We start from the raw sequence: 13,363 nt of genomic DNA on the forward strand, positions 1-13,363 counted from the left end.
AATAGCAGCTGTTTTTCGCTTTCTGGTTAACCGAAGGTCTATAGAAGTCCTCAAGTAGTTCTTCGATCTATATAGCCCATCTCAAAAGGGTTTTATGAGTATGTTAACGTATTCTGTATATATATGATCCCAAGCAAGGCCTATAAATAAGGTCATCAAGGGAGACCAGCTGGATATTAGCTGCCTCTCAAGTTTGCTGTCAAAATGCGTTATTGTGAATTGACTTCCATTATAAAAACGTAAACCAAGTCTAAATTTTTGACATTAGACTTGAGAAAAAACAGCTGACTTGGCTAGATGGGTGACCTTATTAATAGATCTTGATCCCGAGAAGTTATTCTGTTTTTTGAATACCTCTAGAAGATATTATGTCTATAGTAGACTTCTTAGAGATCTTTCGCCTATAAATCTCTATTAGGATTTATTGAAATCCTGTAAAAGGTATATTTATAAAGGACATCTTAAAGTATTTTGACATTAGAATACCTCTATATGATATCCTACCCTAAGCTCAACTGTTCTCTACTGAAGACCCATATTTTCAATCATTGTGATTGAATTCCTACTTGTTGTACAAATCAAGCACTTTCAATAAGCTCAGCCAGGGAAGTCAGCTGTTTTTCAAGTTTGTTGTCAAAATCCATTATTGTGAATTGAATATGGAACAATTATAAGATCAGGTGATTTCAAAATGTTTTCTATTTTGAATTGTTGGTATGAAAAAGTAAATAAAAAACCTTGACAGTATTAAGCAAGGTATATTAATAAAGTCATCCAGAAAAACCAGCTACAAATCAGATGCTTCTTAAGTTTGCTATCAAAATGCGTTATTGTGAATAGACTTCACACTATGAAGACTGTCCGAATTTTGAACATTTAACTTAAGAAATAAGAGCTGTTTTCCGATTTAGATTGCTACTTGGTTGACCTTATTAATGACCGATAATGATTGCTTCCTATCAAGGCCTATTAACCCATGGAGACCAGCTGCTGTAAAAATCCATTATTGTGAATTAACTTCCATTATGAAAACGTAAACAAAGACCAAATTTTTAATATTAGACTTCAGAAAAACAGCTGACTATCGCTTTGCTAGTTGACCCTATTAATTGATTTTGCTTCCTGTAAGACCTATTTAATGGGTCTTGATGAAAACGTATATAACTTCAGAATTTTTTACATTAATTCTACATTAAAATTTCTTTTTACCGCCCTCACATGTGTCGTGGAAGTCTTGTCCAAGACATTTTAATAAGGTCATCTAGGGAGACCAGCTCCATCTCAATTTGTCTGTCAAAATGAAAATGAAAAAAAAAACAACTGACTTTCCTTGCTGGGTGATCTTTTCTAATCCTACCACCAACGAAGTTCCGTCGTTGCAAGGCCTATTAATAAGTTCATCCAGGATATCAGCTGCCTCTGAAGTTTGCTGTCAAAAATATTATGAATTGAATTCCATTATGAGAACGTAAACAAAGTCCAAATTTTTGACATTAGGCTATGTCTTATTGTGGATATCGAAGACTTCGAGCATGCTTTTGACGTGAACTACAACATCCTATACCGATGATTGTTAATTTTTTTAAACTCTGAAATGTCTCTCACACTCTACAAACATAATTTTTAAAACTTCAATGTTGTTTTGCGGATTAAGTGTTTAGGCCTGGTACCTTATTAGATCTGAAAGGTATCCTCTGAAGCATGTCCTTAAACTATTTGTAGAGCCTTTTTTCAGCCTGCCGGATACAAAGTTGTCGATTATTGCATAGCAGAGTCCGTCAGTGTAGAGTTTCCTTAATACTTTGGCAGCCGGGCAGACGGTTTTCATCTTCCTCTTTCTAATGGGGATAAGTAAATCGTGTAATCGATTTATCGATTTATAGACTTTTTGTATCGATCAAATCGCAATGTCGACTTTCGATTTTCTTCATAAATATTTGGTTTAAAGCCCAAATTGCTCTGCAATTACACATTCTAGAACTTTATTTTATCTGTTGACAACAATTAATTAGGAAAAATAAATTTTTAGTCGATTTCGCATTAGTTGGTAAAAGTGGAATATCGATTTTGAACAGATTTGACAAAATCGAAAAAAGATCGACTTTTTAGTCAAAGGCAATTTTCGAAAAGTTTGAATGACGACTTTTGTGCTCGATTAGGTATTCCCACTTTCGAATTGTCCGGGTTTAAATATTAGGATTTATAAGCACTCATTTTTTGGTAATTAGCGATGATAACTTTGTGGCCTTCTGTCGGCGGATTATCGTTATAATCTCATATGACTTGAAATTAGTGCAGTCAGTGACCCAGATTTGTCATTGTGTTTTAATTGACAAAAGTAAATATTTATCAAGATTTTAAAAATATAGATGACAGATTATAGAAATAGATGACAGAGGACATAAATTTTATAGATGACAGCCTGTAGAAATAGATGATTGTCCTCTTAAAAATAGGACGTATGGTCACCTTACCTTAGGGCATTCGTTCGCTGTACATTTCTGTACTTTTTGTAATTGTTGTCAGTTATTTCTGCCGTTGGGCGCCATTTCGTTTCTTCTATCTTCTCAAATAAGTTTATCCAGTTACATCTTATCAATTTAAAATAACCTATACACTTCATTGAGAAGTATCACTAGCATTCGTAAACAAAACAAGAAAAGATACAGCTAATCAATATTTAGACCTCACAGCAACAGCCATCCGCACCGGAATATAAACCATGTCATCTACCATGTTAATCAATAACAAAAAATTAAACAAAAAAGGCAGAGAAACTCTAAATTCCGACCTGTTGCATTCCAGAGATACCCACCAGACATTTCACAAGAATTATTTTTACACTGAAACCCGTTAGGTGAGATCTTTGTTTGAGACAAGCCAGCAGACTATGTGGTGCAATAATAATGGTGGCTGCACAAAAGACGACAATGACCAGTTTTGTAAAAAAAACAACAACTAGCCAGCATCAAGTCATGTTTTATGGCGCATGCGTGACTTGGCCTTTTTGTTTGTTACACTCTCACGCACAGGCACACACACTCGATGATTGGTTGGTCAGCTGATTTGGTTATGGAATGTGTGTTGCCAAGTTTTTCTTGGAGGGTTGATTAATTCCTCTTAAAACTCATATAAATTCCACGAAACCAACAACATCGAACATCGCTGTTTGTTGTTACTTCAAGTCGAAAGTGAGTGACTACCTAAATAAATGCCTCAACTGCTTCAGAGTTGTTGTGCGGATGAGTCATCCACCCGATCCAATAATTCTAGCCACCACAAACGTTGTATCGTCATCGTCATCACATTCAAACAACAAATCACGTTAAATAAACAAAACCAGAACCCCAACAACAACACCAACAATGCGAACGGAACTTTGACGCACAGAAAAAAAGATGCTGTCTATTGTTGGCTTATTAGCAATAACAAAAAATATAGTTTAAACATACAACTTGTTGTTGCTAAAAATATAATAAAAGCAGAAAAATGGCCATAGACGCTTAATCACAGTAGCTGCTTATAAGTGAAATTCTTACACCTTTTTTGTTCGGTTGCTTTCAAAAAAGACGAACAAAAACCTTTCAAAAAGAGTCATCAGATTTTTTTTTTTTTGAAAAGTCTGATTTGTCGTGGGTACTTTGTTCACCATGAATCATCATCGATCTATCCATTTATAAGCCATTCCCCTCCCCCTCCCCTCCAACTACCACAGCCCTTGTGTTAAACTTTTATTGCTCACGTAGCGGTTAAACTCGACAATTATTATTATTATAACAACAACATACATATCGACATGATTATTATGTTATTGTTGCTTGTGTAAATTAATAATATTCATTACGAATTTATTTAACAATATAGTACATACGATATTATGTAGACCTTATAGAAGTCATCTAAAATATTACTTAGCTGGCTTGTGACAGAACATTTGTTCCATGGCCTATAAATAAGGTCACCAAGGGAGACCAGCTGATTATCGATAACTCTCAAGTTTGCTGTCAAAATGCATTATTGTGAATTGACTTCCATTTTGAAAACGTAAACAAAGTCGAAATTTTTGACATTAGACTTGAGAAAAAAAAACAGCTGTTTTCCGATTTCGATTGCTATCTTGGTGACATTATTAATAGATCTTGATTTGTTCCATAATATTCTTGGGCTATCTCGTTCAGTACAGAGATCGAAGGAACTAGGTAATTTTTTTAAAATTGAACTAGGTCGTTCACCTCGTTGTTCAGTTGCCTTATATCGTTCAAATGGTCACCCAGTTCAATTGGTATTGCATTAAGCTGCCAGTTCCATCAACCGCAATGAATGATGACATTTTCCAATCATTCGAAGAACTTCACTATTTATTTTCTGCGCTCCGTTATATTCGGCTGCACTACAGTTGTTGCTCCGGACACCTGTGCTATTTCTGCCGGGGATTCCAGCTCCCTTCTAGCTCAACAAAAGCAAATGGATGCTATCCTTTTAAATGTCGCTTCAAATTCTTTACTGTCCCCCTTACTTACTTAGCTAGCTTGTGACAGAACTTTCGTTCCATAAACCGAGCTTAAAAAAGATTTCCTACTCTAAACAAAACATTTGCAGGTCAAATTCTAGCAATTTTATCATTGTGATTTAATTCCATCTTACTGTACAAAACAAGGCCTTAAAAGGTCACCCCAGGAAGATCAGCTGTTTCTCATCTTTGCTGTCAAAATTTATTATTGTGAATTGAATATGAAAATACGGGTCAAATATAATATACCTTAGGAGGGTTCTAAAAACCACCTGTCTATGGAAAACCTTGCTCATCTTTTGAAGTCCTCAAGTGATTATTCCGTCATATGGTCCTTCTAGAAAGATTTTATGTTTATATATTTTCCATTCTCTTCTGTATTTTTAATACTTACTTAGCTGGCTTGTTACAGAACGGTTGTTCCATAAGGCGAGCTTAAAAAAGTTTTCCAAGCGCGTCGGTCTTGTACGCATCTCCTCCGGTAGTTTTAATGCCGATTTCTTCTATACACCTGTAATCAGGTTTATTATAAAAAAGAAATCTTAAATTTTTTTGGACTTTGTAATATTTCTATATGATATCCTAGACCAATTCTAGCAATTCTATCATCGTGATGTAGTTTCATCTTACTGTATGAATCAAGGTCTTTAATAAGGCCACCCAGAAGATCAGCTACAAATCAGCTGTTTTTCATTTTTGCTGTCAACATTCATTATTGTGAATTGAATTCAAATTATTTACTATCCCGCTTACTTACTTAGCTGACTTGTGACAGAACTTTCGTTCCATAAGCTTAAAAAAGATTTCCAGGCGCGTCGGTCTTTTGCGCAGTTTTCCAGTTTGAAAAATCATACGGCAATATTCTTCCCGATCTATTCATGTTACTGCGTGAACCATCAGCTGGTTCGCCTATATAGATCTTCACAACATGACCCAGCCAACGGATAATTTTTTCTCTCAAACACTACAAGATCTGTCCCCCTAGCTATGCTTAAAACACTACTGCAGTATTTGCAGTTGGTCTTTTAAACACCGCAATGGACAAATTTTCCGAGTGTCTTTTTTTCGATTTATTAGATTTTACATGAAATTGATCTTGTGTGACGCCATTCAGTTAGTCGAAGCCAGTGTCCCTGAAGCACACTGAAGGTGTAGAATAAAATTCTGTGTCGTTCAGTGACCGAAAAAATCGCTCAATGAACGAAAATAACAAACATTGAACTATATCGTTCACTCGTTCAGTAGAATGACAATTGAACTAGGTCGTTCACGAACGACACAAGACTATTCCATATGCCGAGATTTAAAAAAAAGAAGATTTCCAGGTTCATCGGTCTTGTGCACAGCTCTTCTTTCCATCGAATTCGTGGCCTTTCCCTTCTGCGTGAATCATCAGTTGGCTCGTGTTTAGCTGAGGCATCCTCATCCATTCTCACAACATGGCCTAGACAACGTAGTCGCTGCAGCTCGATACCTCTGACTATGTGTCGATGTCCGAGAATAGACGATACAACTCATAATTCCTTAGACGGCGATATTCACCGTCGACGGCAGATCTTTCGGAGAAAATTTCTCTCAAACACTCAAAGAGCTGTCTCATCTTCTTGCACAAGTACCCTTGCTTATGGTCCATACACCCGCACATAGTATCTGCATCTTGTAGAATATGAGTTTGGTCTGGCGAGAGGTGGCCTTGTTTCTAAATCGCAAGACCACAGTAGCATCATGTCATTAGTTTTATTTATGGCGGTACCAAGGTATATAAAATCTTTGACTACCTCGAAGCTGTAGTTCTCAAGTTCCACAGTTGGTCCGAGTCGTACCCACTTTGGCCGGCTCCTTATCAATTTGTTCAAAGGTGAAGGGATACGTATTCGAGAACAAAAGTTGACTTTTTTATTTTTGCATCTGACTAAAAAGTCGACTTTTCGATTTTATCGAACTTGATCAAAATTGATTTTTGAATTTTACCGACTGATGCAAAATCGACTAAAATTGTAAGTCGACATAAAGACGAATAATCGATAGTCGATTTACTTATCCCTACAAAGGTAGCCACCTTTAATATCATGGCCTATAAATAAGGTCACCAAGATAGCAATCGAAATCGGAAAACAGGTGTTTTTTTCTCAAGTCTAATGTCAAAAATTTCGACTTTGTTTACGTTTTCATAATGGAAGTCAATTCACAATAATGCATTTTGACAGCAAACTTGAGAGATATCGATTATCAGCTGGTCTCCCTTGGTGACCTTATTTATAGGCCATGTTTAATATATTAAATATCTAAAATTTATTATTTTAAGTGATTATTTATACTCTTTCGAGTCGAGCTAGATGATCTAAATTTTGCAATGAAAAGAAAAGCCAGGAGAAGAACCTACGTACCCAACATTATGCGACGCGTTTCGCCGTTGGTTAAGCGGCTCATCAGGCATATTGGGCTATGTGGCTTTACAAAGGTCGTACGTTGATAACTTGTATTTATTCCGCCCTGATGCGAAACTTGCATATGCGAATTAAATTCAAATTTGTCAAAGTTCGACATTTGTCTTCATTGTAGGAACAGTCCTTTTCAAAGCAGATTTTTGTTGTAGCGATGGATAATTAATCCACACACCTACAATTGCTTCCATGGTATACACATGTTTTTGCGCAACCGTTTTGGAAGTGTGTTGATGGCTCAGAACGTTAAGTGGTCTTGGCAACATTTGTGTTGCTCCGAGGACTTAGGTTCGAGCCCTAGCCGAGCTCGGCTGAAATTAATTTTTGTTATTTGAATTTTGCCTTGTAAGGGCAGTGATCATTTGAAAGTGATTTTTAAGTGATTATTTATACTCTTTCGAGTCGAGCTTGATGATCTAAATTTTGCAATGAAAGAGTATAAATAATCACTTAAAAATCACTTTCAAATGATCACTGCCCTTACAAAGCAAAATTCAAATAACAAAAATTATTAATTATAAACATGATTTCTGAAAATTGGTTTACTAAATAAATGTTACGGGAAAAAGTACCCAAAATGGTGTACTGATATATAAAAAGGTTTTCTTTCATACCCAAATGAACAAGAAACATTTGTAAGAAACATAATTCACAAAAATGAAATTTGACTAACTTTAAAAATATAGTTCAGGTTTTGATTTTTTTATTAACACATTTTTTTTGCAGTAGGTTCAATGAACTTTTTTTCACTCTCTCTCTCCCTCGTTTTAGTATTAGTTTTCATATGAATTTACTTATGTAAATTTGTTTATTGCAAAGCTTTTACAAATTATCAATTTGCTAATTGCTGGTTTGTTTGTTTGCTAAATATTTTTTTGTAAGGAATTTCATAATATTTATTAGAATTTTTTAGAGGTTTAATAGTAAACCAAAAATACCAAATTCGGACGTGGCCAACTATATGGCTACATACAGAGATGCTCATACGTACGATATCCTATTGATAGTAGATAAATAGCATCTTTAGAGAACAATTGATATGGAATCTGAATAAATTAAATGTGGAAGTTATCTATACCGAATTAAATTAACCCATACACCTATTATTCTGAAATCTATAAAAAGTTTTTTGTCAATCAGGTGGATTGGGGTCCGAAATCCTGCGAAAAAATATGTATGAGAGTTTTAGGTAACGTTGGGTATTTAGAGCATAATTTCATGAAATCGAACGAAAAATCTGAACCGATTTCATCAAAAAATGGCGCGCGCGTTGGGCTATACCAAGGCACAATGAATAGGTAGTCCATTTAGCGCAGCTGATGTCTTGATTAACTGTCAAAGTGGGTAATTTCTACTTGAATTCGATGTGCAGTGTTGCCAACTAATTGAAATATTAAAATGGAAAATTTGACAGATAATCGAGACAAAAATAAAGGTTGTTGTTGTTGTGATACATCACCTTATTATTGCATCATGGGCTATACTAAATTTATACGTTGTCCAACATTTCGTGTCAATCCATTGTGTATAATATTTTATTGTCCTTTATCACTCTTATGGACTATTTTTATTATTCATTTTTTTTGCACTTAACAAGATCTATTAATTTGGTCAACCAGCTAACGAAAATCAGCTGTTTTTTCTCAAGTCTAATGGCAAAGATGTGGATTTTGTTTACGTTTTTATAATGGAAGTCTATTCACAATAATGGATTTTGACAGGAACCTTGAGAGGCAATTGATATCCAGCTGGTCTTTCTGGAGGAACTTATTTATAGGCTTTGGCTCTTAACGTGTATCAAAAATCGAAATGGCCGTCCCATTGTTTATTAATAAGCTATTGATAAGCCAATGATCTATAAGCCATTAATCTATTAATAAGCTAGCGAAAATCAGCTGTTCTCAAGTATAATGCCAAAAATTTGAACATTGTTTACGTTTTTATAATGGAAGTCAATTCACAATAATGCATTTTGACAGCAAACTTGAGAGGCAGTTGATATCCAGCTGGTCTCCCTAGAGGACCTTATTTATAGGCGTTGTTTACGTATAAGGTCAACTTGGATAATCAGCTGACACTATTTGAGGCCAGCGTTGGCAGTTTTTTATAACTGAACCACCCTAATGAAAATGTGTTATGCCCAAAAATTCCGTATATATATATATATATGAGCACACAACGTGTTTATTCCTAAAGGAGTTTCAAATAATTCATATTGTAATTTATTTCGAAGCTGTGATTTTCATTGTTGGCTTGTTGGTACATAAATCAAAAAAGTTCATTGATTCTATCGAAAATATAATCCCCAAAAAATCGCCAGAACCTCTAATGCAAAAACTAATCCTCATATCCAAGCAAAAATATCCGATTTGGGCAAAAATAATGGAAATCTATTCACAAAAATGCATTTTGCAAGCAAATTTGAGAGGCAGCTGATATCCATCTGGTCTCCCTGGATGACCATATTTATAGGCCTTGTGCTTTTTTCAATCAAGATCCATTAATAAGCTAGCAAAAGTCAGCTGTTTTATTTTTTTCAAGTCTGGTTTCAAAAATGTGGACTTTGTTTACCTTTTCATAATGGAAGTAAATTCACAATAATGGATTTTGACAGCAAACATGAGAAGCAGCTGTTCTCCCTGGGTTAATGGGTTCTGGTTCGAAATTTATTTATTCCAACATTTTCGCTACTTTTTGAAGAAACTCATATTCCCCGAACTCTATTCTATGGTTTTTTAGTAAACATTGCTTGATAAATATAACCTTGAACACAAAAATTACTACCTTTTTTCAGGGTTATACATTTTAACCCGCTTTGACCTTTACAATTGAATTTACGATAGTAGTCTGCAACAACAACAACAAAATTTACTGGGCTAGAGAATTATCGTTTTACTTCATTTAATTTTACTCTATATGTTCTTCAATCTCCCGCCCTCCGAACACCGCTGAGAGGTAGAGTAAAACAAACTGCTTTAGAGATAAGATAAGAATATGATTTCATATATTCAGACATATATGGTAGTGTGTCTAAGTTAACATTCACTTTTTTGGTCGCTGCGTTTTTCGTTTTCTTTATTTTTTCGCAATATTTATTAGGAATTCCGCTCTGAAAAACAAAAAAACAACAGCATTGGAATTTCAAAAAAAAAATTATTTTATTTTATTCTACTTTTATTAAACAAAAATGTGTGTTCCGCATTTACTTACAAATATTGGCAATTATTGGATTTCCCTACCCAGAAAAAGAAAACATTGTGACAATTAAAGGGCCCTGCCTAATGCTTATCATATCGGCCATCCACCGCGCAAAATGATAAGTAAGTTATTGTGTAAATTTTATTATTTACACCCTTAACAAAAAATACCAATTAAATCACGAAAAAAATATACGATGATGATGACACGAAAGGTAAGAACTATGCAATTGGAGGTGTGAATACCCTAGTAGCTATTACGATCCGACAATGTTGGGGGAGATATATTTGTAGATGTTATCATTTTTTGAGTTAAATGTGGTGTAGATTATTTAGTTTAATTGCTGATTATTATAGTCAGTTCAAACAGCAAAACGAACGACAAGTCGATATACATTGTCATCTATTAAATACTTTACAGTAAAAGGTGGATAATTGTATTGCCACTGCAAGATTTTTTTCCGGAAATAAATGTCAAATGAATTCCAAGACAAGCTCACACTCAAAGCCTATTAATACGGTTGTCCAGGGAGACCAGCTCAATATCAGCTGTTTCTCTCAATCAGCTGTTTGCTATCAAAATCCTTTATTGTGAATTGACTTCTATTATGAAAACGTAAACAACGTCCATAGCATATAAATAAGGTCACCCAGGGAGACCAGCTGGATATCTGCGCCACTCAAGTTTGCTGTTAAAATGCATTATTGTGAATTGACTTCCATTATGAAAAGTAAACAAAGTCGAAATTTTTGACATTTGACTTGAGAAAAAACAACTGTTTTTCAATTTCGATTGCTAGCTCTCACAAGGCCTGTTAAGACTTTGAGAGAGCTATTAATAGATCGTGACCTTATTATTATTGTGAATTGACTTCCATTATGAAAACATAAACAACGTCCAAATCAAGGCCTATAAATAAGTTCGTCCAAGAAGACCAGCTGGATATGAAATGCCTCTTATGTTTGCTGTCAAACTCCATTATTGTGAATTGACTACCAATTTGAAAACGTAAACAAAAGCCAAAATTTTGACATTAGATTTCAGAAAAAACAGCTGACTTTCGCTAGCAGGGTGGCCTTATTAATAAATTTTATTCCAAATGTTTGAAATTAGAATTGAGAAAAAAACAGCTGATTTTCCCTTGCTGTGTTACCTTCTTAGCGATCTTGCTCAAGGGATATTAATAAGGTCATCCAGGAAGACCAGCTGAGTATCAGGTGCCTCTCAAGTTTGCTATCAAAATCCATTATTTTGAATTGACTTTCATTATGAAAAAGTAAACAAAACTCAAACTTTTGACATTAGACTTGAGAAAAAACAGCTGACTTCAGCTTGCTTACTTGGTGATCTTATTAATAGAACTTTATTTTGCATATTCTGATAAAATCAGCTGTTTCAAAAGTTAGCTGTCAAATTATTATTTTATATTTATCAGATTCCAAGGCCTATTTTTAATTAAACATATATTTTTTTATTATTAGACTTGAGAAAAAACAGCTGACTTCAGCTTGCTTGCTTGGTGATCTTATTAATAGATCTTGATTTTGCATATTCTGATAAAATCATCTGTTTCAAAAGTTAGCTGTCAAATTATTATTTTATATTTATCAGATTCCAAAACCTATTTTTTATTAAATATTTTTTTTATTATTTCTTCCTTGCAGCACAATGACAAATAGCATACGTCCCCTGAAAATCACCATAGTCGGTGATGGTATGGTCGGCAAGACCTGTCTCCTCATTACCTATACACAAAATGAATTTCCCGAGGAATATATTCCCACGGTGTTCGATAATCATGCCTGTACCATAACGGTGGATAATAAAGAATATAGTTTAACACTGTGGGATACAGCCGGTCAGGAGGATTATGAACGTTTGAGGCCCCTGAGTTATCCTAATGTGAGTTGAAATCAAATTTACCCCTAACAATTTGAAATAAATTTTTGATTTCCTTTCTTTACAGACAAGTTGTTTCCTATTATGCTATTCGATAAGTAGCCGAGCCTCATTTGAGAATATCAAAAGTAAATGGTGGCCCGAAATACGACATTTCTCCAGTAATGTCCCCGTGGTTTTAGTTGGCACCAAATTGGATTTACGTATAGAGAGATCGGAAAAATTTGTTACCACAGCCGAAGGAAGACGTTTGAAAAAGGAAATTCGTGCCCACTCCTTTGTTGAGTGTTCCGCTAAAAAGAAGGAAAATCTAGAAGCAGTATTTGAAGAAGCGGTACGTGCCGTGGAAAAGAAACCCAAGACGGCTCCACGTAAATGTACTTTCCTATAGTTTTGTTAAAAATGGTGTTACAAATTCGAAGGAGAACAAGTATTTAATCTAAATACTTTTAGTTTATTATTATAAACAAACACACACACACACAAACAATAAATGATTAATTAATTTTAAATTATAATATTTTATCTATTTGCTAATTTCTAATTTAAAAATTATATATCTATTCTAATTGGAAAATATCAACTAAATGGAAACAAAGTTTCTTTTAGTTGGGAGTTTTCTTTCCATCTTTCAATCTTATTATTTGAAGTTTTTATTCTTTCTGTCACATTTTTTCCCCCTTTTCAAAAAAATAATCATATTGTTATTTAAAATTTAGTTTGATTTAATATATATTTTTGTTTAATTATTAAGTGTTATATAACCATAATTATATGATGAAGTTGTAAATTGTGATTGTTTTTTTATTGAAATTGAAAAATGATTTGATGGCAAGAAAAAAGTATTGAGTTTTTTATTTAAAACCAAGATCAAATAAACATGTAAGAAAATATATATGGGTTCTATAATTCAATATTTTTCCATTAATTGTTCAATATTTTTTTGCCAATAGCCTCAAAATGTAAAAAACATATATTCCAATTTCTTCCCTCAGAATTGAAAATGTTTTTTTCTAAATTTTTTAATTGTACCCATCAAATCATTAAATCAGATTTATCTCTATTTTTTTCTTTCTTCATATATATTATAATTTGTTTTGCAATCCTTTTCTTTTTTTTTCCTTCGCATAAATTGACCAAAGTTTGTTTTTACACATTCATAAATATGTTTTAAATTACAAAATAAAACCACGATTTTATTTTCCCAACAAATGGAAAATATTAAACATTTGATTATAGAAAATAAATAAAAAATAATTAAAATAAATTTATAAGTAATAATAATATTTAAATTTGTATGTATTGTATATGT

The 13,363-nt window shown here is 33.7% G+C and overlaps 1 protein-coding gene across 1 annotated transcript in view; it reads left to right on the forward strand.

The window, feature by feature from the left end:
* The window catches only part of LOC133325656 (ras-like GTP-binding protein RhoL), a 33,815-nt gene extending 21,362 nt beyond the window's left edge, over positions 1–12,453 (forward strand). The window contains exons 2-3 of the mRNA XM_061534379.1: positions 11,817–12,054; positions 12,119–12,453. Of these exons, the coding sequence (XP_061390363.1) occupies positions 11,821–12,054; positions 12,119–12,442 (558 nt within the window). The 5' untranslated portion in view covers positions 11,817–11,820 and the 3' untranslated portion in view covers positions 12,443–12,453. The remainder of the gene's footprint in view (positions 1–11,816; positions 12,055–12,118) is intronic.
* The last annotated feature ends 910 nt before the right edge of the window (positions 12,454–13,363 follow it).

Source organism: Musca vetustissima, unplaced genomic scaffold (genome assembly GCF_032173495.1).
Source record: "Musca vetustissima isolate MV318-11 ecotype Yass unplaced genomic scaffold, APGP_CSIRO_Mvet_v1 utg9499, whole genome shotgun sequence".
Classification (NCBI taxonomy): domain Eukaryota; kingdom Metazoa; phylum Arthropoda; class Insecta; order Diptera; family Muscidae; genus Musca; species Musca vetustissima.